This window comes from Anomaloglossus baeobatrachus, chromosome 5 (genome assembly GCF_048569485.1).
Source record: "Anomaloglossus baeobatrachus isolate aAnoBae1 chromosome 5, aAnoBae1.hap1, whole genome shotgun sequence".
NCBI classification, from domain to species: Eukaryota; Metazoa; Chordata; class Amphibia; order Anura; family Aromobatidae; genus Anomaloglossus; species Anomaloglossus baeobatrachus.
The window spans coordinates 542,054,032-542,081,515 of NC_134357.1; the positions used below are offsets into that span (position 1 = coordinate 542,054,032).

Consider the following 27,484-nt stretch of genomic DNA (forward strand, 5'->3'; position numbering starts at 1 on the left):
CCCCTGCATCCGGACGCCCACTCACTGCACCAGAGAGACACTGCATGTTTCCCTGCACCTGTGGAGACCGGGGTTCCCCGCCGCCATCTTCCTGTATCGCCCGCTCTGCAGTGTATGCTCCTGACTTGTCAGGGCTAGAGTGCATGTTCTGAGCCACGGGTCCCGCTGTAGCAGCGCCCGCTCCCTGTCGCTCCTTATCTGCCGCTGTTATTGCTGCCTTCCCCGCAGCCTTGTCAGATCCTGCACGTGTGGCTTCTGCTGAGGACCGCGCGGCCGCTGGCGCCATTGCTGGAGCAGGCCTGGAAGTCAGGGAAGGCCTCCCGCCTCTGAATAGGCGATCCACTGCTGCACTGCCGCTCTGGGATGCGGGAGGATCCCTCTTCATACCCACTGTTCTCCTCCGGTTCATTTATCCTCTGTTGATGAGGATCCAGTGGGTAAATTTTATCTGGGTCTGAGGAGCTCAAAGAAGATGCGTCCTCACACCACCCACCATAGCTAAGCCACACCCCCCCGAGATTTAATTTCTGCTGTCCACACGTTGCATTTTTTTTTTTGCTCCATCTTTGTGGTGACTACAAAAATGGAGCATGTCAATTATTTTTGCGTTGTGTCCCTGCTTTTCTCACTTTTGATGGGAGGACTCGCAGACCAATCCTCCGCTGACTCGGGGTCAGCGGGGGATTGATCCCTGGTAAAAGAAAATCTATGGGGACCAGAATCCGGCGTAAAGGGGTAGGAGCAAGTACTTCATACTGTTAGGTTTACCATGGGTCACAACTGTTGCCAGCGATGACCAAATGCGGAGAGGGTCCCGGTCACCCCCTCGGCTTCCCTTAACCTTAATGAGATACAGACAAAGACTGGTATCTGCACATAAGGCAAGAGTGTGCGCTCTGAACTGAACTGAGGTTTATTACACATACAGGTTTTTATCAAGCTAATAGGGGTGTAGCTGTGTCGTGTACAAAAGCATAGCTTTCATTTTTCAGCAAAGCATAAGTAAGTTTCATTTCTCAGCAAAGCATATGTTTATCTGTCCTTGGCAGAACATAACATGTCTTCTCAGCGTCTAGAGCGTAGAGGGGTTGGTTTGTGCTCTTTGCAAGCGGCGTGGGTGTCTATCTATTCAATTTTAGTTAACTCTTTCCTCACAATCCCCCATTTGGCGTGCATGATGGGACTGGATCCTATCGAGAAGCTGGAATAGCAGGCTGGTCACCGGATGCTGTCCAAGCCGCGGGTTGCCTGTGGGTGTGAAGTCTTCAAATCCACATCCGTCCTTCGGGTACTGAGCCTGCATACCTCCCGATAAGAGTCACATCATAATACGCCAAGGTGATTCTATGGGAAAGAGTAGAAAAAAGTATATATTAGAAATTTCATATTGGTGCTGAATAATTACTATCTTTGCATTTCTTCACGCAGCAGGAGAACAGAGCCATTAACAATCTAAACACTACATAGGCCACTAATAGACAGAGTAGCACTTGGAATACTGATTGCAGTATCCCCATTAACCATCCTCCTATTCCCTTAAACCAGTTTGCGGGGTTGAGCATTGAAAAGGTATTGCTCCACCATGTATCCGAGCTCCTGAGTACCTCCTCATCATGTTTTTTTCTTAACGTTTGTATCTCAGGTAGGCTGGCTTGGGCTTTTAAGGTTCCTTTTGGGTCTATGTAGTGACAACAGCTGGGACCTATTATTTGGCACATCTCCCCTTGGGCCGCTGTGAGGTAATCCAGTACCAAAGTATGTTGGTTGGTTACAATGATTAATTGTCTCTGTATGGCAATGGTACTATTTACTGCTTGGAGAACCTCGAAAATTTGATCGTCAAGATAGTCGGTGCTTTCCACCAGCTTATCATACATCTGCATTACCATAGGGTAGAGAAAAAGGGTACTGAAGAATTTGTTGGCGTGGCTCATTTGAACTACATGGGGTTCGGCCACTAGGCCTGTCTTTGTTATCTGCCGCTCTCTTTACCAGTAGGTGGAGAGGCATTTTTCCTGCCGGTATATCAGTAGTATTGATAATGAAGGTGGCAGGCGTCAAACGGGCTAGGGTGCAAGTGCCATTTACTCCTACTGGTAGCCATTTGTAGGCGTTGTGGCCACAAATCCAGTAGGTTTGCGGCGGGAGATCCCAGATGGCAAAATGTTGTAGTATAAGTCTATGTACTATATCTATAAAGGCTGATAAAGGCAGTTAGTTTCTGCTGCAGGGAGATAACATAAGATGTTAGGCTATCACATTACAGTTGTAATTCCTGCGGGAAGTAGCATCCTAATCTGGATGCACCTCCCAAGAAGTATTTCGATTGGTGAGAGCCTGTGCTTTCCCTGCGGGGTGGTCCTTATTGAGTAAAGAGCTAACGGGAGACATTCTGTCCAAGGTCTACCAGTCTCCTCCACTGCCTTGGCTAGTTTGAGCTTTTGAGTTCCATTTAACCTGTCCACTTTCCCTGATGACTGTGGGTGGTAAGGTGTGTGAAAGGCTGACTTAATGCCTAACAGGGAACAGGTATTCTGGAAAATTTGTCCAGTAAAATGGGTACCTCGGTCTGACTCTATGACTTCGGGGAGTCCAAACCGGGGTACCAGCTCACAGGCCAATTTCTTTGCTGTGATTTTGGCCATGGCTGAGCTGACAGGGTAGGCCTCTGGCCATCCTGAGAAGAGCTCTACACAGACAAGTACAAGTTCGTAGATGCCATGTCTTGGCAGCTGGATATAGTCTATTTGTACTCTTTGGAATGGGGCAAACGTCTTTGGCATGTGTCTTTGCGGGGTTTTTGTTAGTTGGCCTGGATTATGCTGTTGACAGATGTGACAAGCTTTTATTCTCTGGGAGGCGTATTGTCTGAACCTGGGGGCTACCCAATGAGGTTGCATCTGGTTCATGATTGAATTGGCGCTACCATGCGTAGGGTAGTGGAGTATTTAGAAAATGGCAGGGAACCAACTGCGTGGCAGGACGGAAAGTCCGTTTAGGCGACAAATCCCCTCCACTTTTTGTGCCCCCTTAGCCTGCCATCCGGCCTTCTCTTCCTCAGAGGCGGTTTCCTGTGTCTCAGAGAGGTTTTGCGTTTTTTTCCTCCGTCGTTGACACTGTTTCCGTCTCGTTCAAAGGGAGTAAGGCTGCTTGTTTTGCTGTTTGGTCGGCCAAGTGATTTCCCCTAGCCTCGGGTGTTTGGGCCTTGGTGTGGGCAGCAACCTTTATGATTGCCAACTGCTTTGGTTTCAAGGCTACTTCCATTAGTTTTTTTACTGAGGCTCCATCCCTGATGGGATTTCCTGCCGCTGTGAGGAATCCTCTAGTTTGCCAGATAGTGCCAAAATCGCGCACAATGCCGTGTGCATAGACTGAGTCCGTGTAGATGTTCGCTGTTCGTTCTTCCAGAAACTCAATTGCCCAGATAGGGGTGAGAAGTTCTGCTTCTTGGGCAGATATGTGCGGAGGTAGTGGTTGCCTGGTTATGAGTTCATGTAGAGTTACTACCGCAAATCCAGTGTGAAATTTGCCTGTTTCGTCGGCATATCTACTACCATCCACAAAAAGTTCGAAGTCTGGATTTGCAAGTGGTGTTGTTTGAATATTGTGCAGGGGCTTCGCCTCATGTTGGATGAGTTCTTGACAATCATGGTCAAATGATGCGTTGTTACATTTGTCACTCTCTTCCTCTGTCCCCCCTTCTAAACTGGTGAAGATCAGAAGATCAGCAAGGTTTAGACTGGTAACTCGAGCAAATGAGATGTTTGGGGGTAGTAACAGCGCACATTGAAGTCTGACTTGTCTTGCCATGGAGAGGTGTTTCAGCTGCACTTCGTTGAGGACAGCATAGATATCATGGCTGGTAAGGATGGTGGTCGGGAAGTCGAGTGAGATTTCGGATGCTTTCTGCAGTATGTTTGAAACTGCTGTGATTGCACTGACACAGGTTGGTGCTGCTCTGGTGACGTTGTTGAGTTGAGAGGCGTAGTACCCGATTATATGATGTTTTTCTGTCTTCTGGGTTGAGTACTCCTACGGCAAATCCTTGAAGCTCTGCTACGAACAGGTAAAAGTTGAGATCGTAATTTGGTAGTGCCAATGCAGGAGCATCAATCACTAGTTACTTGAGCTTTGTCGAGCTTCTTCTGTAAGGAAGAATGGAACATTCTTGGTGCAATCATATAATGGTTGCATGAGTAATGACGCATTGGGAATCCATTGTCTGCAGAATATTAGTCCTAAAAATCCTCTGAGCTGTTTGAGGTTCCCAGGGATGCTTGCTTTCTTGATTACTTCTTGTCTGTCCGGGCTGAGATGCTTTTGTCCTGCAGAGAGACAATGACCCAGAAAAGTGACCCTTGTCTTGCAGAATTGTAACTTGTCCTTACTCACTTTGCATCCTGATTCTGCTAGGAAGGTTAGAAGAGTTATTGAAGCCTTTTTACATTCTTCTTCGCTTGAACAGCAAAGTAGTAGGTCATCCACATACTGGAGAAGGACACACTGCTCAGGGGGCTTCCAGCCTTGAAGGATACTACTCATTGCCTGAGTATATAGAGTAGGGGAATGCTGCATCCCTTGTGGCAGCCTTGTCCATGTGTATTGGTTTTGTTTATGCGTGAATGCAAAGAGGTCTTGAAATGCTGTATCCAATGGTACCGAGAAAAAAGCGTTGGCAAGATCTATGACCGTGTAATGGGTAGAAGTAGCCGGTACCTGTGTGAGTAGAGTATGTGGGTTGGGAACAACTGGAGTGAGGGGTTCCAGTCTTGAGTTTACTGCCTTTTAAATCGTGTACCATGCTGTACGCAACTGGGTCACCTTTCTTCACCTGTTTCTTCTTGACAGGAAATAGCGGAGTATTGTATGGAGACTTAGTATTTCTGAGAGCTCCCGACTTCACTAGTTCTTTTATTTGGTGATCCAGGGTGGCGTCCTATTGAGCGTTAAGAGGATATTGTCTTAGCTGTAGTGGTGTAATTCCAGGTTTGACTGATACTTTTACGGGGGGCACACGTAGTGTGCCGAGCTCAGTTTTCGATGTGGACCAGAGTTTTGCGGGAATTTCGAGAAGTACTGGGTCCATGTTTGCTTCCTGTGTTGCATCAGTTTCTAGTCTATCTTCGAGCATCTGAAATGTGCGCAGGACTTCTTCTGGAATATCTTCCGGAATTCGCAGGACAGCGAAACCATCTTCGTTATAGACAATCTGAGCTTGTAATCTTGATAGTACATCTGCTCCCATTAGGGCTGTAGACTGTTGCGGGGACACTAAAAATTTGGACACGAATATGTTTCACCTTTAATGGATGTGTTATTGAGATTAACTGGGCTTGTCCATCAAAATCGGAGACTATAGTAGTCTCGGGCGAGATGGAGTCTTCAGGTACTAGGTCCCTGGGGAGTACGGAGCGTGAGGCTCCCGAGTCCACCAGAGCCATTATTTCCTTGTTGCCAATTTGAAGGGGGGTGTGTATAAATGGACCTCTGGCATCCCTATCCCGTGCTGCCCCAAGTCAGGCAGTTTTTTCTTCCTGACTCTCGGGTTGGTTTTGGATAGCCCTCTTTTTCTTTCTACAGTCTCTGATCACATGTCCTTTTATCCCACAATAGTAGCAGGTCGGTCCCTTTCTTCTTGTGACTTCTGGCTGACCATCTACTGCCGCTACGACAACTTTCTTGGTCCGGTTATCATTTGCGTCGGTTTCTAAACCACTTGCTTTATTGACTAGAAGATCTATGTCCTCCATGTTTCTCCATTCGGGACAGCACGCTTTAAACCTATCTACCAGAGGTGCATGTATTCCATCCATGAAGGATCTAACCATGAGGCGACGTATTGCACCCGCTTGTAAGTCCAGCCCTTCATCTGCGAATGACTGCATCAATCTATAGTAAAATTAACTGACATTTTCCACAGGACCTTGGTGCACTGGTCGCATTGTGCCCTTATTCCTTTGCTCCTGGGCGCAGAAAAGATTGAGTCTTGTCATTAAATCTTGGCCGGATGCCACAGTTTGGGTATCAGCCGGAACATTCCCTGCCAGATGGGCAGTAAGTTTGGCATACATTTCAGGGGACATTTTGACTCTGTACAAGCCCTCCATGTCCAACCAAGTGCTCCGGTAAGAGACCTGTATTTGGTTCAAGTAACGTGAAAAACTGACGGGGTTTCGAGTCGGGTTAGGGGTATTTTGCAGGAAAGCTATCTGTTCGGCAGTAGTCCAGGGTACGTATACATCATACGCACAGGGAATTGGATTTCTGGGGGCATCTGGATGTGCTGGGTCAACAGGTGGTGTTATGAGGGCTCTTCTTTCTATTATGGGATAAAGAGGCACTGGTGCTGTGGCTTGTTTATAATGTGGGGTTCCACAGGCCAGGCATGTTTCCCTCCAATCCGGGTTTTGTTGGCCACAATTGGTGCAGGTCCATCCCTGGGGTCCTGCTGTTTGTGGGGTCGTTATATGAGTAGTCGACGGGTACGGGGGAGGCTCAAGATCCTTATTAGCTTTTTTCTCAGTTTCTTCCCATGTTTCTGATTCTTCATGGTATATCCAACCTTGATCGTAGGCTGTTTTGCCATGTCAGAAAGAGTTCTGACCACTTCGGTCCATGATTTGTCTATTACTCCTGCTCTGGTAGCTCTTATCTTGTCCCATTTGTTGGGGTCCAGTTGGTCCTTCCCCTTCAATCCAAATGTTTTAAAAACTTCCCTGGACTGACTAACTATATTTTTTCCCATGGTAGCATGTAATGAGATGCGGCAGGGTGCATCCAGCTCTGTCCTTTGATGTTCCTTGACCCATTCTCCGTCTATTTCCTCAGCTTTTAGACCCTTAAATGTCTCTTGGACTAAAATCACCTATCTTGGAAGTACCCGGACTCCTTTTTCTGTATTCCTACTTAAGGTGGGGTCCTAAGTTTGTTTAGAGGGGGCTGAGTATGGAGAATGGTCCTGGGGTACCCTTCTTATGGTGGAGGTATATTCTATATCCGATAAAAACGGCAAACAAGGCTATGCCACTTAACACCAGGGCGGTGAGTATCACTTCCATTGGACAGAACAGACACACTATTCCCTTAGCAACACTCACTCACGTGAGGGCCTATGAAGTTGGTTATATGGTTCGTCCCAAGGTGGTTTTAGCACTGGCACTGGTCCCACTGCACTCGCTCCGGAACCCAAAGGTGTCCGGCCTGGCTTTGAGATACAGTTTTAGCCTGGATGAACCAGATGTTGCCAACTTCTCTGATCTAAGACAGACGACAAGGACAAAAGCACAGAAAAGCACAGAAAAGAATCTACTGGCAAGAGTTCTTTCTTTCAGAGTTCAGTAGTGACCCGCTAATTACCCAGCTTTACTCACAGTGTCCCTCTTGCAGCGGTGAGGAAAGAAGATGACAGAGATGGGGAGCAAAAGAGCAGAAAGAATTTCAATTCTTACCTGGCCAGGTGTTTTTGGTCCCCACATCTGGTCCCCTCATCCTCAGGATGGCAAGACGGTCCACTGGATCCTGGAGTATGCGCGGGTCCCTGTTCGGGCACCAGAAATGTTAGGTTGTCCATGGGTCACAACTCTTGCCAGCGATGATCAAATGCGGAGAGGGTCCCGGTCACCCCCTCAGCTTCACCTTAACCTTAATGAGATACAGACAAAGACTGGTATTTGCGCATAAGGCAAGACTGTGCGCTCTGAACTGAGGTTTATTACACATACAGGTTTTTATCAAGCTAATAGGGGCGTAGCTGTGTCGTGTACAAAAGCATAAGTTTTGTTTCTCAGCAAAGCATAAGTAAGTTTCGTTTCTCAGCAAAGCATAAGTAAGTTTCATTTCTCAGCAAAGCATAAGTAAGTTTCATTTCTCAGCAAAGCATAAGTTTATCTGTCCTTGGCAGAACATAGGTTTATCTGTCCTTGGCTCTTCTCAGGGTCTAGAGCGTAGATGGGTCGGTTTGTGCTCTTTGCAAGCGGCGTGGGTGTCTATCTATTCAATTTTAGTTAACTCTTTCCTCGGAATACTCACCGATCACTGGCACAGCTGTCACACTGCTCCCGCGGCCTCTCATTCTTCTTCCCGAGCCTCTCATTAAGCTCATACGTATGCACTGCTTCCCCTGACTACCAGGGTCTGTGATTGGTTACAGTCAGACGAGCCCCCACGCTGAGTGACAGCGTGTCTGAGGCTTTTAATCACAGGCGCTGGTGGGTGGGTCTATATCGCTGATCACGCGTCTCACTTCAGTCGCTGCGGGGAGCTCACAGCGGGCAGTCATATGGCACTCATTGTGATCTTAAGATATAGTGCTGGAAGCATTGTGAGACCTTATGTGGATTACTTTGGACCTGCATGGGTGTTTTTGGGTTTAATAAAGTGGTGAAAGAGGGTGGCTTTTTTATCTTTTATTTAAAATAAAGGATTTTTTGTGTGTTTGTTTATTTACTTTCACTTACAGATTTGTGATGGGGGTGTCTCTTAGACGCCTGACATCACTAATCTAGTGATGACATAACTGACATAACTAATCTAGTGGCAGCTGTGGGGTGTTATTAACTCCTTATTACCCCGACTGCCACGGCACCAGGGCAACGGGAAGAGTCCGGTCCAGCGCCAGAATTGCACCACTTCTGGGGCAGATGCGGGCTGATATTGTTAGGCTGGAAAGGGACAAATAACCATGGCCCTTAGCACCCTAATAATATTACCCCCCAGATGTCTGCTGTACCTTTTTTTTATACATATTTTAAAATAAATCAAACAATTTAAAAAAAAAAAGTGTGGGATCCCCTCTATGTGTCATAACCAGCCTGGGTAGAGCAGACAGCTGAGGGTTGCAGCCTGCAGCTGCTGCTGTTCCTGTGCTGGATATGAAAAATGGGGGGCCCCCACGTCATTTTTTTTTTTTTTTTTACAAAAAAATAATTAAAAATCAGCTGGCCAAGCTAGTCATCGCTCTATTGAGCTATTCTATTATTTCTTTTTATCTATTCTATCTTTTATTTATCATTATCTATTCTATATTTTCTATCAATAAATTTGACTTAAAAAACGCAGGAAACAACACGGCAAAACGCATGCTTTTTTTCCGCTGGTGTATTTTTTGCGGGCCAAAAACGTGCATCTTTGTGGTCACCATAAGGTCCGTTTCACACGTCAGTGAAAAACACAGACGTTTTTCACTGGTGTGTAAAACACGCACATGTCCCTCCGTGTGCCGTGAATCTCGGCACACGTGGGTTGTCGAAGTGCAATCCGGGCTCCGTTCTTCGTGGCCCGTGATTGCACTTAGAGATTAACTCACCTGTGCGCGCTCCCGCTCTCCATGGTGCTGATCGCTCCCGCGGTGCAGCATCCGGCTGGCGCTGACCCCCGCAGCAGCTGCTTCCGGGTCGGCTGTGTCGTGCATCATTAATATGCGCGACAGTAATCAGCCGGCTTAGAAGCAGCAGGGAGAACGGGCTGCAGAGGACATCGCTGGAGCCGGGTGAGTAAAAATGTTTATTATTTTAAATGCACGTTTTTTTCTGGCACATGTTTCACGGACCACACCACTGCGTGGTCCGTGCAACATCAGTGATGCCAGAAAAAAATGGACATGTCTCCGTGCGGCAATCATGGACACGCGGGTACGCTGCACGGAGACACGTGAAGTGAAAAATCACTGATGTGTGAGCAGACCCATTCATTATAATGGGTCTGCGTATGTCAGTGATTCTGGTACGTTTAAAAAAAAGCACAAACGTACCAGAATCACTGACGTGTGAAAGGGGCCTAAAGGTGCAGCGTGTGCAGATAACCTTCCCCTCCCCCAGCACAGCAGAGTCCTGCATACACTGAGGAGCTGATCATGTGACCCCTGACTCCTCCTCTCCATGTGACATCATCACAGGTCCTGTAAGCACAGAGCAGCCATATATCCAGTGTGCGGCTCTGCAGGAGGAGGTATGTGGAGATTCTCCATTACTGGGGGCATTAACCCCTTCAGCTCTGAGACTTTCTTGGGGTTTTTCTCGCTGATTTCTATGAATCGTGAGGTTTTTGTTCCTTTTCCTCTGATAGATAAAGATACCCCAACTATGAGAGGCCGGAAGTGAGGAAACCCGTCTGCCCTCAGTCCTCGGCCCCTTTCCTGCCCTCAGTCCTCGGCCCCTTTCTGCCCTCAGTCCTCGGCCCCTTTCTGCCCTCAGTCCTCGGCCCCTTTCCCGCCCTCAGTCCTCGGCCCCTTTACCGCCCTCGGTCCTCGGCCCCTTTACCGCCCTCGCTCCTCGGCCCCTTTCCTGCCCTCGCTCCTCGGCCCCTTTCCTGCCCTCGCTCCTCGGCCCCTTTCCTGCCCTCGCTCCTCGGCCCCTTTCCTGCCCTCGCTCCTCGGCCCCTTTCCTGCCCTCGCTCCTCGGCCCCTTTCCTGCCCTCGGTCCTCTGCTCCCTTTACTGCCCTCGGTCCTCGGCCCCTTTCCTGCCCTCGCTCCTCGGCCCCTTTCCTGCCCTCGGTCCTCGGCTCCTTTCCTGCCCTCGGTCCTCGGCCCCTTTCCTGCCCTCGGTCCTCGGCCCCTTTCCTGCCCTCGGTCCTCTGCTCCCTTTCCTGCCCTCGGTCCTCTGCTCCCTTTCCTGCCCTCGGTCCCCGGCCCCTTTCCTGCCCTCGGTCCTCTGCTCCCTTTCCTGCCCTCGGTCCTCTGCTCCCTTTCCTGCCCTCGGTCCTCTGCTCCCTTTCCTGCCCTCGGTCCTCTGCTCCCTTTCCTGCCCTCGGTCCTCTGCTCCCTTTCCTGCCCTCGGTCCTCTGCTCCCTTTCCTGCCCTCGGTCCTCGGCCCCTTTCTGTGTACCGCCCCGCTCTCAGCAGCCGGGCTGCTCGGATCTGGTCCTTCGGTAGGTGGCTCGAGGGTCTCCGGACACGGGGGTCTCGCGGTCACTTCAACCAATAAGGGGGGTGATGTGATGGTGGATGTAGGACGTATATGTACGGTTTGAGCCGTACGGAGTTCGTGACGCCACCCACGGGATGTGGTGATGTTGGACACCACCACTGCAGTTACTGGGCACCCGGGGGAGATGTTGTGCAGCAAGTTGTTAACCCCTCCGTGGGCAGGGATGGTGGACCCGGGACCCGTTGGGGATGTGGTGGTGCAGGGAGATGGGCGACCGCAGGGTGCTTGTGTACTCACTATGGAAGAAACACACGAGTCTCTGGTAAACCAAGCTGATGGTGGTCGATGCACGCAGCCGACTGTGTTCTGGTACCCCACCCAGCTGGTGGTCTCTTTCTTTCTCTGTAGCTGTGTAAGATGGTGGATTGCCTGTGCTTGCAACTTCAGGAGTCCGCTCCCGGCTTGTGGTTACCTAAGGAGCCCTTTGCCCACAGACGCTGGCCCGTGGGATCTCTGAGCCGTGGCGGTGGCCTGTTATCCCTCTCGGTGGGCTGTTGCCTTCACCCGGGACTTTGCGTGGGACAGGACGTCTAGTCCTGGCCGCAATCAGTTAATTAGCTAGCCCCCAGTCGCTTCTGAACCTAGCTTCAGGGTCTGAGTACCCCCCTTTGTGCTCCGGTTTCTGAGTTTGTTCCCCGGGTCGGTACCGGCGGGCCACTACCTTGTGCCGGTCCACCTCTGTTCCACCGTGCCGTCTTCACGGCTCCTGCAGACAAAGACCGCCGTCTGCCTCCTAGCCAAAGGCACCAGGGCTCTTACCCTCGTACCGGTCAGTTTTCCTCAGGCCCAGACACAGGCCTCACCTCCACTCTCCTTGAACTCTCAAACTGATCTGTCTGAACTTGACTGTCCACTTTCCCGCCCCAGGAGGTCTGAACTCCTAGGTGGGCGTCTTCCAACCGCCTGGTTCCGCCCCCTGGTGTGTCCATCAAGCCCTGAGGGGGTGACTAGGGTTTAAAAGGTTGACTGTGTGTTACCTGTGAGTGAAAGGTGTAATGCGGGACCCTATCTGTGACGACCTGGCCTGGCCAGGTCGTCACATCTGCCCTCTCCCCTTTCCTGCCCTCGGTCCTTGGCCCCTTTTCCTGCCCTCGGTCCTTGGCCCCTTTTCCTGCCCTCGGTCCTTGGCCCCTTTTCCTGCCCTCGGTCCTCGGCCCCTTTCCTGCCCTCGGTCCTCGGCCCCTTTCCTGCCTTCGGTCCTCGGCCCCTTTCCTGCCTTCGGTCCTCGGCCCCTTTCCTGCCCTCGGTCCTCGGCCCCTTTCCTGCCCTCGGTCCTCGGCCCCTTTCCTGCCCTCTGTCCTCGGCCCCCTTTCCTGCCCTCTGTCCTCGGCCCCCTTTCCTGCCCTCTGTCCTCGGCCCCCTTTCCTGCCCTCTGTCCTCGGCCCCCTTTCCTGCCCTCTGTCCTCGGCCCCCTTTCCTGCCCTCTGTCCTCGGCCCCCTTTCCTGCCCTCTGTCCTCGGCCCCCTTTCCTGCCCTCTGTCCTCGGCCCCCTTTCCTGCCCTCTGTCCTCGGCCCCCTTTCCTGCCCTCTGTCCTCGGCCCCCTTTCCTGCCCTCTGTCCTCGGCCCCCTTTCCTGCCCTCTGTCCTCGGCCCCCTTTCCTGCCCTCTGTCCTCGGCCCCCTTTCCTGCCCTCTGTCCTCGGCCCCCTTTCCTGCCCTCTGTCCTCGGCCCCCTTTCCTGCCCTCTGTCCTCGGCCCCCTTTCCTGCCCTCTGTCCTCGGCCCCCTTTCCTGCCCTCTGTCCTCGGCCCCCTTTCCTGCCCTCTGTCCTGCCCTCTGTCCTCGGCCCCCTTTCCTGCCCTCTGTCCTCGGCCCCCTTTCCTGCCCTCTGTCCTCGGCCCCCTTTCCTGCCCTCTGTCCTCGGCCCCCTTTCCTGCCCTCTGTCCTCGGCCCCCTTTCCTGCCCTCTGTCCTCGGCCCCCTTTCCTGCCCTCGGTCTTCGGTCCATGGCCCCTTTCTTCCCCCCACAGAGTGTAATGTTCCAATATTACATTCCGGATTCTCACCTTGGACCATGAGGTGATTACAAAAAAATCCAAAAACCTTCCCAGAGAGCGGTTAGACTCCAGTGGTGGAAATGATCACACAGGACGTTATCAGTGGACAGAGGCTGCGGCAGTGAAGTCCCATTTGACTATCCCAGCATGCACTGGTGAATCTCAAACAAAATGTAAATGGAAGTTTAGAAAAAAATAAACCGGATATCAGAATAGAGAGGGAACATTAAAGAAATTTTTAATTGAAGTATTAATTGAAAATTGTAATTGATTAGATTATTATAATAAATAGAGTTTAAGAGCAAATTCACCTTTTGCTTTCTGACCACAACTTTACGTTTTGCTGATTGGTTTTGGCCCTCGACAGCAGTGACAGTTTCTCATGCGGTCCCTTGGGAAAATAAATTTCCCACCCCTGGATTAAAGTGTGAGATTCAATCATTCCTCATAAATTATTACAATGGTAATATTCATGTGCATGCCCACAATAGGACAGAGCAAAGTGCACCTGAGCGGCCGGCGACACTACTGTGCAGGCGCGAGACTTCTTTCATCTATGCATCTGTGGCGCCCTGGACAAGCCAGGATGTCACAGGTACTACACCAACACACACCCCACACCCCGGTCAGGCACACCGAAGTCAAACACAAATCCTTGTTGTCTCCCTCCAGGGGCTGATGTCCACACCAGTGGGTGGGCCAGGCGGTTGGTCCCGCCCACCGAGGAGTTCACAGTCCTGGAGGCAGAAAAAGCAGTGAGTTTCAGATTAGTTTGAGGAGTGAAGTGAAGTGGTAGTTGAGCAGTCTGACAGCGTCCGGGTGTGTGGCCCGGACGGTACAGCAGGTTGGCAGACGGTGGTGACCGTCTGCAGGAGAGGCCTATTGGAGCCAGCCGTAAGGACCGTGGATGGGCGGTGGCCCGGCGGTACCGGACCGGTGCGCAAAGAGAAGCCAGCACCAACCGGCAGTGCTTACGGACCCCGACAAGGCTAGGAGTCGCTGCTGAAATTGTCAAATCCGTTAGCGAAGGGAACCTCCGGGGTTTCCCAGCAGCCAAGTCCCGATTGAAGGCAACAGTCCAACCGATAGAGGGAAACACAGTCACCGCCAAGGCTACAGTTCCCAGGGCCAGAGCCTGCGGGCAAAAGGGGCTCCTTCAGCACCCATCCAAGCTGGGGAGCGGGTTACCGGTGGGAACCCATTGGAACCGTACACACTACATAGGTGCAGGGAAAGGCAGTCACCATCAACCTGCCGGGAGGAGAAACACCGCAGCCGTCTGTGGGACCCGTCCATCCAGCCGTTTGTTTTACCGGAGACTTTGTGTTCATCATTGGCGGAGTGAGTACCACCGTGCCGTGCGGCACAGCGCTACCCCCGCGACTCTGCACCTCACCAGGCCCCGTAACGCGCCTGCCCTACATCCATACCCTTCACCGGGCCCCGGGACAACCAAACCCCCTACCCACGGAGGGAAGAACCAACATCAAAGCTGCTCCCTGTCATCGCTCCCGGGATCCCCGTCCAGAGCAGCGGTGGTGTCACAACCTCACCACAACCGTGGGTGGCGTCACGGATAATATCCCTAAACCTAACCACCCCCTTTCACTCACGGGCGAGGAACACCGCTCGAGTCCCCGGGATCCGGCCCACCGCTCGAGCCACCATCGAGCAGCCGCAGCAGCAGCCGGACCCGAGCAGTGGGTGAGCGCAGCGTCCCCTCCTCCGCCCGCGACACATCAATGTTATAAAATCCAAGGGGCTCTCCCAACAGGTGGTGCCTTCGTAATGGGTCTGCAGCCCCTTTGCAAACGTGCAACAATACTGGCCCTCACAATAAAGTTCTTTGTTGTTATTTGTTTATTTCAAACTTGAACTTTATTGTGAGGGCCAGAATTGTTGGACCTTTTTTCAGCAATGGGGAAAAGGCAGGACGTGTCATCCACATCAATAAGAGCCAGAGGATGGTTTTTATGCTGAGAGAGGAGGAACAGACCCCACGAGGAGTATCCCCATCTGACCGAACCAGCCTCATTTAAATACAGCTCAGGACTAAATCAAATGGTATTTTTGGGTGTACAGGGGGAGTCAGGGGACAATGTAATCATTTGTGAAATGCCTAACAAAAGCAGAAAAAGGTTGTGGCTTTTTCTGAGATACTAAAAACTAGTGAAATGATTTTTGTTTCTATATTTCCTGGTCAGTCCCTATGAATAAGTCATCCCTACAGCCATTCAGTAGCCGAAGCAGTGGCGGACGTAGTCAATGATTGGGAGCATGGACGACATGTCTTTTCAGCAATTCAACTTAAGTTCCAGTCCATGTGAGACAAAGAGTATACATATACCGTATTTTTTGGATTATAAGACGCACCTTTCCTTCCAAAATGTTTTGAGGAAAATGGGGGGTGCGTCTTATAATCCAGTTGCAGCTTACTGGGGTTGGTGGAGCGGGGTCACAGGAGGCAAGGGTGGTGATGGAGTAGGGCGATGCTGCGGACGGTGTGAGGCAAGAACCATTCAGAAAATGTTGGCTGTGCGGGCTTCAAAGAAATGGCGCCCTGCAGTCTGCACGTGTTCAGATTGAGTTTTTGCTCAATGGTAGCTGAGAACCCATCTGCGCACGCGCCTCCTCTGGCCCATTGATCTCCCAGAAGTAGACTTAAGGGAAATGACTCCTGGAGGTGACGTGTGCAGATGAGATCTCAGCTCCTCATGTACTTCTGACATTTTCTGGATGACTTCTGCCTCCTGCCTCACAGCATTGCCCTATTCCACCACAGCCCCTGCCTCCTGTGAAACCGCTCCACCACTGCGCTCTCCCCTATAAGATACAACCGGATTATGAGATGGGCCAAATTTTCACCCCCAATTTTTTTTTCCAGCTTCCTTCAAAATCGGATCCACTCTGGAGATCTTCTATATAAGAGAATTCTCCTGATTGCCCCATGTAGGATGGATATGGACAGGGACAAGATGGCGGAGAGGATATTACACCTCACCCTAGAGATCCTCTTCCGGCTTACTGGAGAGGTGAGAAATTCTGATGACGTCACATTACATCATTCTTATCTATGGGAATAACAGATGGACAGAACTGGAGAGGTGAGGACTCTGGAAATGTCTGTAGTGAGATTTATTACTGTGTCTCTCCATAACCAGGATTACACAGTAGTGAAGAAGACCTCTAGTGAGCGCTGTCAGGACCCTGTGTCTGAGGGATGGGGAAGACCCCTGAGCCCAATCACGGAGCCTCCACCTCACCCCCTGATACATGAGGACATCAATGACCAGAAGATCCTAGAACTCACCTACAAGATGATTGAGCTCCTGACTGGAGAGGTGACACTGCTGGGAATGCTGGGACATTATACAGTAACGCTATGAAGGGATCGGGGGATGATGGTATCATTGTATGTGTCAGGTTCCTATAAGGTGTCAGGACGTCACCGTCTATTTCTCCATGGAGGAGTGGGAGTATTTAGAAGGACACAAAGATCTGTACAAGGACGTCATGATGGAGGTTCCCCAGCCCCTCACATCACCAGGTAATAGACAGGACTAAATACACATGGCTTATAATTATCTGTATGTAAAGAATGAATTCAGTCCCTGTATGTGTCTCCTCCAGTTCTATCCAGTGAGAGGACAACACCAGAGAGATGTCCCCGTCCTCTTCTCCCACAGGACTGTAAACAAGAAGATCCCGATGTTCCTCAGGATCATCAGGTAGATGGAGAGAAGGTGTCATGAAATCTCCCTATGATGTGTAGACGGCTGTGAAGGTCTTGTGCTCAGTCTTGTTTTATCCTCCAGTATTATATATGTTTTATACTTGTGTAATGAGAGCGGTGGAGATGGCAGGATTAGAGCTGACCATAGATGGGACTTCTCCATCTGTCTGTGACTTTTACAATATTTGTTTCAGGGTGAAGATCTGACCCATATTAATACTACAGAGACATATGTGATGGGTGATGAGTGGTATAAAGAGGAGATTCCTACATATGGCTACCCAGGTGAGTAGTGACCACTAAATCCAAAGAAGTCACAGATTCTTCTCAGTCACCGGCTGTGCCTGCTTTATCGGTGATATAGACCACAACATTCTCTTCCACCTGAAACTGTTCATATTAGTTAGGAGACTTAAAGCCCTTTTTCAATAGCACTTTCAGCCTCAAATTAGAAGATGCTGACCCTTACCTGAACAGATCTGTAATCTACAAAGCCAAATTACAGCGTATGTAGAATGTGCTGATAGAGATGAGCAAACCTGTTCGGTAAATGTTCGCCAATTTCAAACTTGGTACGAGTCTGAGCTTGTTTGTTCGGGCTCGGCAAACATGAGCCTTTTTCCCAAAAGTCGGTAATGTTTGTTTTTGTTCGTTTTCTGACCCCGAATGTTTCCAAAAATGCTTTCTAATAGCATTTTCTACATTTGGATAGGAATGTGGGAAAGTGTAAAATCAGTTGAGGAAGCGGGGACTTTAGACCGATAGAAGCCAAACGCACGTGGCTCCATGTTTGTTTGTTTTTTTTACATAAATGTATTTGTGGATGTTGCTGCTGCAACCAATCACAGCACAGCAAACATCCACAAGGTTCAAACAGAAGGGCTCCTGTGATTGCCTGCCTATGTCATATGTCCATGTGCATATAAATCGCGGACATGTTGGCTCGGTGCCATTTTGTGAATGTTAGACGTTAATTAAGCTGCTGGGGCTGCCGGACAGTCAGCTTGGCTAGGGGAAATATGCTAGCTAGTTCAGATAGGAGAGCGATAGTTTACAATAGGGATGTGCATTGTAGGTGAGCTTAGCTACGGGTTTAATGCTGCATAGTTCACAGAGATAGGAGAGTGATTGTTCACATTAGCAACGTTCAGTGTAGGGAAAGGTGCGTGGTCCACATATTGGCATATTTCATTACTGGCTGCTGAAAAGTATGCAAACACAGTCATAGGTCTTGTTACATAAGTGCGTGGCCTAAAAAAAAAAAGCAAGTAAAGTATCTAAAAAGTGATTTTTGGCAATTTTAATTGCCTTGTGAAAAATCTGCAAACAGTTATAGGTGTTGTTACTTGTTAGTGCCTGGCCTAAAAAAATTCCCAGGGAAATATCTAAAGACATGGTTCTGGGCAATTTTTATTGCCTGCTGAAAAGTACACAAACACATTTATAGGTATTAGTAGTTAGCTGTGCGTGGCCAAAAAAGTTGCTAGGGAACCATCTTAAAAGTTGTTCTTGCCAATTTTAATTGCCTGGTCAAAATTCTGCTAACACAGTTATAGTTGCTTGTTAATGCCTGGCCTAAAAAAGGTGGTAAGGAAGTAGCTAAAACGTGTTTCTTTGCAACTTAAATTGCCAGCTCTAAAGTGAAATACATGTATAGGTATTGTTAGTAGTGCCTGCTGAAAATTTGCTATTGAACAAGCTAAAAAGGCACTTGGCACTTTACCGTGTCTGCTCCAAATGATGCAGTGAACAGCCTTTGTAGGTAGTGGTACTTTTTAGTGCCTTCACAATATTGCCAACTCATGCAGTAACTAAATAATTTATCTTTTGTGTCAGGTGTCTGACAGGTGTGGGTGTAGGGTTGCGAAACATCTGTTTGAAAGGGGGAAGGGTACATTAACCATGAGTGGTAAATCACAAGGAAGTTGTCGTGGCAGAGTGAATAGGCGGGGTGTTGGAGGTGTATGTGTGGGAAGTTCTGTTAGTGAAAGGTCTAGTCAGCAAACGCCAGTTTATACAATCTCAAGAGAAATGAGAGCAACATTCAGTACTGGACAGCCTACTCTACTAGATAAACAGCAGGTGCTAGAGTGGATGGCAAGTGCTGCATCAAGTGGCCTATCTGCCTCCACCTTAACATCACACACACTTTGTTCCCCACAGTTGCCACCCCAATTACAGTTGTTTGCACCATTGTCACAAATCTCTAATCGTCAAACTAACTGTGGGGAACCACATATGGGCGAGTCTGCACAGTTCACACATTCTATCCCATGGGCATCATGGGTCTGCTCCAAAGATTCCCAGACTCTCTAGGAAGAAAGAATCTGCACCGATGTCCAAAATCTTTGAGTTTTTTCCTGGCTCGGACAAAGTAGGGTCCCAGCAGGATCCTGACCCTAGTCAACGAACGTTAAAACTCTGAGGGTGAAGATGATGAGACTCGAATACCTGAGGCGCACATGTCCTGTGCTGTGATGTCAGGTCAGGAAGAGGAGGAAAGATAACCCCGCCACACTACAACTCCCAGAAAAGCAAATATACGGTAATTAGTATGCAAATTTCTTTTTATTGATCAGGTTTGTTCAGTATTCATTACATGCATGTGCTTGGTCCAAAAACAATTGACGTTTCGGCCACAGGCCTTCGTCAGCATGGACTTTTATCACGTAATTTTAGGTAAAATAGAAACACTCGGCTGATAAGCCGGCAATTAGATACTGTAGAGAGTCTCTCATATGACCTTCACTGTAACTTCTTTGGTACTATCAGGTGATAGATGCACACTGCAGCAGGAGCACTGATGCAGGTACCAGGACTATATGCAGTAGTGAAAAAAAGGAGGGTCCAAGAACCTGTGAATATGATGCCATCAATAAGACAGCGTATATTGGATCACTTTAATGAATATGATATAATCACATAATGGTGCTGCAGGAAAGCGGTAAAGACTGTGTTCTATTTTACCTAAAATTACGTGATAAAAGTGTCCATGCTGACGAAGGACTGTGGCCGAAACGTCAATTGTTTTTGGACCAAGCACATGCACGTAATGAATACTGAACAAACCTGATCACTAAAAATAAATTTGCATACTAATTACCGTATATTTGCTTTTCTGGGAGTTGTAGTGTGCGGGGATATCTTTCCTCTATATGTTTTTTACCCCAGAGCACCTATTTTTCAGTGACACAGAGCTTCTCCTCCAAGGAAGAGGAGGAGGGGGACAACATAGAACATGACGATGAAGTTGTAGATCTCACTTAGTGTGAACCCAGAGGCACGCAGATGAGTAGCTCAGCAGATGACCAGGAGGAGGAGAAAGCCGAGGATGTTACGGTGGTGATTTCCGCACACACACTTAGTCATGCAACCATGAGAAGCACTGCATCCTCAGCTACATCCATGGCTGTTGCCAGCAGCGGTTGCGGGTCTGCAGTTTGCAGGAAGGGTTGCCTAGCCTGGGCCTTTTTTGAGACCTCGACAGATGATCCAACTTCCGTTATCTGCCAACTTTGTAAACAACGACTGAGTAGAGGGAAAAATTCAAATAATTTGATAACTACATGGATGAACAGGCACATGCGCAACCAACATGCATTACTAAGGAAATCTCACTGTTCTAAAATGCGGACTAACGAGCCTACCCAGCCACTAGCCGCCAAATCAACATTGTCTGCCGCTTCTTCCTCCTCCTGCGTCACCGGCAAAACTATTGTAACACAGGTCTCCGACCGCAGAACCTTGTCTTGTGTTCCCGCTACAATGGGGGTGAGTGAGGGCCTGTCAGGTGTTCCGGAAATGACCGTGCCTGGTGTTTTTGATCCATGTGAGACACCAAGCACACCACATGTTTCTCAATCCACCATTCCATCCACCTTACTCCACCCTCTCTCAGCACAGCAGCCAGCAATCGGGCCATCAGTTTTGGTCATGTAAAAAAACATTTCCTCCCACACTTGGCAAAGCAAAGTGCTTGAACTTCACCATATCTGGCCACAGAAATGCTGCCTTTCTGCCTGGTGGATACAGAGAGTTTCTGAAACCTGGTGGCCGTCGCAGTCCCCCAGTACCAGTTGCCCAGTCACCATTACTTCTCTGATAAAGCTGTGCCTGCGCTACACCATCAAGTCGCAGCCAAGATTACCTTTTCTTTGAGGGTGCATATCATCACTGCATATCAGGGTGCATATCATCACTGACACCTGGATGAGCAAGCATAGCCAGGGGAGTTACATCTGGCTGACTGGGAACTGGGTTACTCTGGTGGCTGTGGGGGCAGGCGGGGAAGGAGCTGCTTCTCAAGTATTAAAATTCCCACACTTTTGTGACAAAGTTCTGGATCTACCGCTTCTGCTTCTTCCACCTTCTCTAGGGCTGCCACATGCACCCTTAACCTCTCCCTTAATGTAACAAGCATTGAAAAATTGCAGAAAGAATCCCTCCCCCCCCCCCCCACTACCTGCGCACAGCTCAGCCAGGGAGCAACGCAATCAGGCAGTGCTGAAATTAATCTGCATCGGAGAATGCTGTCACACAGCTGCAGATTTGTGGACTACTATCTGGGCTGAGTTTGATCAATGGCTGTCTCCACTGAAACTGGATCCAAGGAGGGCCATGTACGACAATAGTGCAAAGATGTTAGCGGCCCTATGCTTATAGCTTCTCTCTTACCTTGAGGTCATCTGATGACCACAGGATACAGTTGCCTTTAGATCCTGCAATAAGCAGAGTCTGATAGGCTGAGTCAGTGACAACTGACAGGTCCCATGAACTTGAGTAAACCAGTACCGCAGTGTATGAGACCAGCAAACACCATGATATATATTCATATCCCACAGTGGGATTAAGTAAATATTGTTTTTATTGTTAAATCTGGTATCGCTATAACTGTACTGACCTGAAGAATAAGTTGGATTGTCTTTCTTCTACCGCACGGTAAACCACAAAAAAATATATAAAAAAAATTGAATTGATGATTCTTGTTCATTTTGCATCTGAAAAATCAGGATAAAAAGCAATTAACCCCTTCACGACCGCGGGCCGTAAAATTACGTCCCTGCGGTCATAACCTTACTGCCCGCGGTCTGCCGGCAGCATCATGCTGCGATCGGCACACATCTCAGCTGATTTTCACAGCTGAGATGTGTGCCTGCTGGGCACGAGCAGAATCGTTATCTGCTCGTGCCGTTTAACCCCTTACATGGCGCTGTCAATATATGACAGCGCCATTATAAGCGCAATCGCGGTAAAATTTTACTTACCGCCCGATATCGGAAGTCACGTGACGCGATCACGTGACTCCCGATAGTTGTCATGGTAGCACAGGGTCATGTGATGACTCCTGTACTACACCTGACTTGCTTTCACTTTCGCTGAGCCAGCGGCACAGCAAAAGAGAAAGAGAGCGTATCTGCTGTTTACAGCCTTGTAGCTGTGATCAGCAGATACTGCAGAGCGATCGGATTGCTGATCGCAATAGCCCCCTAGGGGGACTAGTAAAATAAAAAAAAAAGTTTTAAAAAATTAAAAAAAAAACCAAAAAACCTAAAAGTTCAAATCACCCCCCATTCGCCCCATTGAAAATTAAAGGGTTTTAAAAATTATACACACATTTGGTATCGCCGCGTTCAGAAACGCCCGATCTATCAAAATATAAAATCAATTAATCTGATCAGTATACGGCGTAGCGTAGCCAAAACGACGTTTTTTTGTCGCCACAACTTTTGCGCAAAATGCAATAAGAGGCGATCAAAACGTAGCATCTGCGCAAAAATGGTACCGTTAAAAACGTCAGCTCGAGACGCAAAACATAAGCCGTCACTGAGCCATAGATCCCAAAAAATGAGAACGCTACGGGTCACGGAATATGGCGTAAAACGTGCGCCACTTTTTTCGGACAAACTTCCGATTTTATTTTTAACCCCTTATATAAAAGTAAACCTATACATGTTTGGTGTCTACGACCTCGCACTGACCTGAGGCATCACACCCACACATCAGTTTTACCATATAGTGAACACAGTGAATAAAATATCTCAAAAACCATAGTGCTATTGCACTTTTTTTGCAATTTTTCTGCATTTGGAATTTTTTTGACGTTTTCCAGTACACTATATGGTAAAACTGAGGGTTTCATTTAAAAGTACAGCTCATTCCGCAAAAAATGAGCCCTCACATGACCATATTGACTTAAAAATAAAAAAGTTACGTCTCTCAGAATAAGAATGGCGAAAAAAAAACGGAAAGCGAAAAATTGGCCGGTCGTGAATGGGTTAAAAAATCTAATGTGCCCCAAAATTGTACCAAAAAATTTTTTTCAACTTATCCCACAAGAAAATTAGCTGTCATACAGATCTGTTCACAAAACAAGTAAAAAAGTTATCTAGCCATCAAAGTATGGCAAAGAAATAACTTTTTTAAATTTAAAAAAAAATAAAAAAATTTGATATGCAATAGCGGCAAACACATAAATATTTTTTGTTTTTTTTTTCATCTGGTATCGCAGTAATTGTAGTGACCTGAAGGATAAAGCTGTCTTCTCACTAATACTGCTCGGAAAACGGTGTATAAATAAAAAATTCCCATCATTTTTAAGTGTCTTTTTAGCACACAGGTGTGGAAGCCAAACAGAGTCCAAAGTGTCTCTGTGCCTGTCACAAGGAGGTTTTTGCAGGCATCACCGACTGTCCTGGCAGCGTCAGGATCTGGGGAAACTTCAGATTCCTGCACTCTGCCTGCTAACTTCCTTGATGTCTGTGACACTGAGGCGTCAAATAACAGACCTGTGGTTCATGGGCAGGCTAGCAAGAGTTAATCTTTGCTGGACTGCTTGTTAGTCTTAAGGCCCCGTCGCACGCAGCGATATCGTTAGCAATATCGCTAGCGAGCGTACCCTCCCCCGTCGTTTGTGCGTCAAGGGCAAATTGCTGCCCGTGGTGCACAATATTGTTCGGAGCAGTCACACGGACTTACCTGCCTAGCGACGTCGCTGTGGCCGGCGAACCGCCTCCTTTCTAAGGGGGCAGTTCATGCGGCGTTACAACGGTGTCACTAAGTGGCCGCCCAATAGAAGCGGAGGGACGGAGATGAGCGGCCGTAACATCCCGCCCACCTTCCTTCCTTCCTCATTGCCGGCGGCCGCAGGTAAGCTGTTGTTCGTCGTTTCCGGGGTGTCACACGTAGCGATGTGTGCTGCCTCGGGAAAGACGTACAACCTGCGTCCTCAACAATCGATTTTTTTGAAAATCAACGACGTGTCAACGATTGACGATTTGGTGAGTATTTTCCATCGTTAACGGTCGCTCGTTGGTGTTACACTCAACGACGTCGCTAATGATGCCGGATGTGCGTCACGGAATCCGTGACCTCGGCGATATATTGCTAGATATGTCGTTGTGTGTGACGGGGCCTTTAGTCACATGCTATGTGAGAGCCAGTCAAGTTCGCTGTCCTCCTATATATGCTGGCTGCACTGTTTTTATGGCGCCAGCTATAGCTTGAATATACCTGCCCTGGAGAGGTGGATTTATCCTGGCGTACTGGTGGTTGTAAAATTGTTATGTGCGGCTGTGGTGTTAACCCTTGTACTTTTGTTACTCATTACTTCTCTTGCTTTTTCCTTTAGTTCCTTACTGTTTGTTTTTGTGAGTGTGCAGTGTCGCTGAGTTTCTGTTAATCCTGTCTGTCTCATCTGTGTTTCCATCACACTGCTCCCCCTTCTTCACTTGGGGAGGGGAGTTGGCTCCTATGTTGAACCTCACGCTAAGGAATCCAAGGGTATCCCTGACCTCTGTATTTACCTGAAAGTGGAGACGCTGGAAACCTGTGCCTTACTATTCTCCTGTTTTAATCCATTACCCCTCCCCACCGCCCAGGGAACGAAGGGGAAGGAGTGTCATGGAAACGCAGATCAAGACAGACTGGAAAACCAAAACTCAGACACACTGCAAATTCACAGAAATGAACAGTAAGAGAATACAGAGAAAAGTAAGAGCAGGAGGGCAGCAACAAATGGACAACAAGAGTTAACACAACAACACACACAGCACTAATACACAACAACCACCAGTAAGTTTGAATCACACCACTTCACCAGATCAGTATAATGAAGCTATAGCTGGCATTAATGGAATCGTTCAGCCAGCATATATAGGAGGGGAGTGAATATGACTGGCTCCCCCACAGCTTGTGAGAAAAAGGACATTAACAAGCAGTGCAGGAGAAATTAACTCTTCCTAGCCTGCTTGTGTCTGTGGGTTGATGCTCTGTGCTGATCACAGATATTAGAGGAGTTAGCAAGCAAAATCCAAGAATCTGTAGTTTCTACAGATTCTGACGTCACCATGACAGTTGGTGATGCCTGCAAAAATCTCGTTGTGACAGTAGCATAGTAAGGCATGGGACTACGGCGTCTCCACCATCAGGGGTAAACCAGAGTTGAGGGATAGCCTACGATCATCTAGCTTGAGGGATGGCATAGGAGCCACACCAGAGAAATCAGCCCTAGTCTCAGAACCCAAACTTCGTCTCCTAGAAAGATTTTCGGGGGAGCGCAGCCTGTTTGCTACGTTCAAAGAAGTATCTAAGTTACACTTCTGTTTATGTCCCCACTCCTCTGGTGGTGAGGAACAGCAGGTGAAAATTAATGTCTCTGTTTTCAGTAAGGGCTTTTACTTATCCTCCAATTAATTTTTTTTGATGGTGGACGGGTTTTTCTCATGACTCAAGCTCATCTTTCATGATCCGGATAAAACATTTTTAGCAACGTTTAAGATCTGTTCACTGCAACATGGAGATCTGGCTGCAAAGGATTACTGCGCTGAATTCTGGCACTGGTCCATGGTCCCACTGTGGAATAACACTGTTAAAAAGCCAGTTTTTCGAGGGTTTGTTTGAGAGGGAAAATGAGGGGTTGGTTATGTATGTGACCCCTCTCCAACTCCAGGCCTATGGACAGTGCATGTTTTCAGGATCTCCTTAATATTGCACAGGTGATTATTTAAAGGGACTCTGTCAGCAGGTTTCTGCTATGTAATCTGAAGACAGCATGCTGCTAGGGTTAACATACAGATTAGGGTACCGTCTCACTAAACGACGTACCAGCGATTCCAACCACGATCAGACCTGGTCAGGATCGCTGGTGCGTCGCTACATGGTCGCTGGTGAGCGGTCAATCAGACAGATCTCACCAGCGACCGGTGACCAGCCACCAGCGACGCGTGGAAGCGATGCTGCACTTGGTAACTATGGTAAATATCGGGTAACCAAGTAAAGCACTTTGCTCGGTTACCCGATATTTACCTTGGTTACCAGCACACACCGCTTAGCGCTGGCTCCCTGCACTCGTAACCAGAGTACACATTGGGTTAATAAGCAAACCGCTTTGCTTAATTACCCCATGTGTACTCTGGCTACGTGTGCAGGGAGCCGGCATTGGCAGCCTGAGAGAGGCAGATGCTAGTAACCAAGGTAAATATCGGGTAACCAAGCAAAGAGCTTGCTTGGTTACCCGATGTGTACCTTGGTTGCCAGCGTCCGCAACTGTCACAAGCCGGCTCCCTGCACATTCAGATCGTTGCTCTCTCGCTGTCAAACACAGCGATGTGTGCTTCACAGCGGGAGAGCAATGTCCAAAAAATGAACCAGCACTGTGTGTAACGAGCAGCGATTTCACAGCAGGGGCCAAATCGCTGCTCAGTGTCACACACAGCGAGATCGCTAATGAGGTCACTGGTGCGTCACAAAAAACGTGACTCAGCAGAAATCTCGCTATGTGAGAAGTACCCCTTAGGGTACCGTCACACTTTAGCGACGCTGCAGCGATCCCACCAGCGATCTGACCTGGTTAGGATCGCCGGTGGGTCGCTACATGGTCGCTGGTGAGCTGTCAATCAGGCAGATTTCACCAGTGGCCAGCCCCCAGCCAGCAGCGACGCGTGGAAGCAATGCTGCGCTTGGTAACTAAGGTAGATATCGGGTAACCAAGCGCTTGGTTACCCGATATTTACCTTGGTTACCAGCGCACACCGCTTAGCGCTGGCTCCCTGCACTCCTAGCCAGAGTACACATCGGGTTAATAAGCAAACCGCTTTTCTTATTTACCTGATGTGTACTCTGGCTACGTGTGCAGGGATCAGGGAGCTGGCACTGGCAGCCTGAGAGCGGAGGACACTAGTAACCAAGGTAAATATCGGGTAACCAAGAAAAGGGCTTCGCTTGGTTACCCCATATTTACCTTGGTTACAGCTTACCGTAGGCTGCCAGAAGCCGGCTCCCTGCACATTCAGATCGTTGCTCTCTCGCTGTCAAACACAGCAATGTGTGCTTCACAGCGGGAGAGCAACGTCCAAAAAATGAACCAGCACTGTGTGTAATGAGCAGCGATTTCACAGCAGGGGCCAGATCGCTGCTCTTTGTCACACACAGCGAGATCGCTAATGAGGTCACTGGTGCGTCACAAAAACCGGGACTCAGTAGCGATCTCACTATGTGAGAAGTACACCTAAAGGCCCAGTCACACTAAACAACTTACCAGCGATCCCAACAACGATCAAACCTGATAGGGATCGCTGGTAAGTTGCTAGGAGGTTGCTGGTGAGATGTCACACTGCGACGCTCCAGCGATCCCACCAGCAACCTGACCTGGCAGGGATCGCTGGAGCGTCGCTACACGAGTTGCTGGTGAGCTCACCAGCAACCAGTGTCCCAGCCCCCAGCCAGCAGCGCCGCGTGGAAGATGCAGCGCTTGGTAACTAAGGTAAATATCGGGTAACCAACCCGATATTTACCTTGGTTACCAGTGCACGCAGCTACACGTGCAAAGAGCAGGGAG

At 48.8% G+C, this 27,484-nt stretch overlaps 1 protein-coding gene across 1 annotated transcript in view; it reads left to right on the forward strand.

Annotated features, from left to right (window-relative positions):
* LOC142312945 (uncharacterized) overlaps window positions 1-27,484 on the forward strand; it is a 156,945-nt gene that overhangs the window by 117,055 nt on the left and 12,406 nt on the right. The window contains exons 8-15 of the mRNA XM_075351934.1: window positions 7,141-7,311; window positions 7,495-7,556; window positions 15,148-15,240; window positions 15,802-15,949; window positions 16,079-16,258; window positions 16,341-16,464; window positions 16,548-16,645; window positions 16,845-16,935. Coding sequence (XP_075208049.1) covers window positions 7,141-7,311; window positions 7,495-7,556; window positions 15,148-15,240; window positions 15,802-15,949; window positions 16,079-16,258; window positions 16,341-16,464; window positions 16,548-16,645; window positions 16,845-16,935 — 967 coding nt within the window. The remainder of the gene's footprint in view (window positions 1-7,140; window positions 7,312-7,494; window positions 7,557-15,147; window positions 15,241-15,801; window positions 15,950-16,078; window positions 16,259-16,340; window positions 16,465-16,547; window positions 16,646-16,844; window positions 16,936-27,484) is intronic.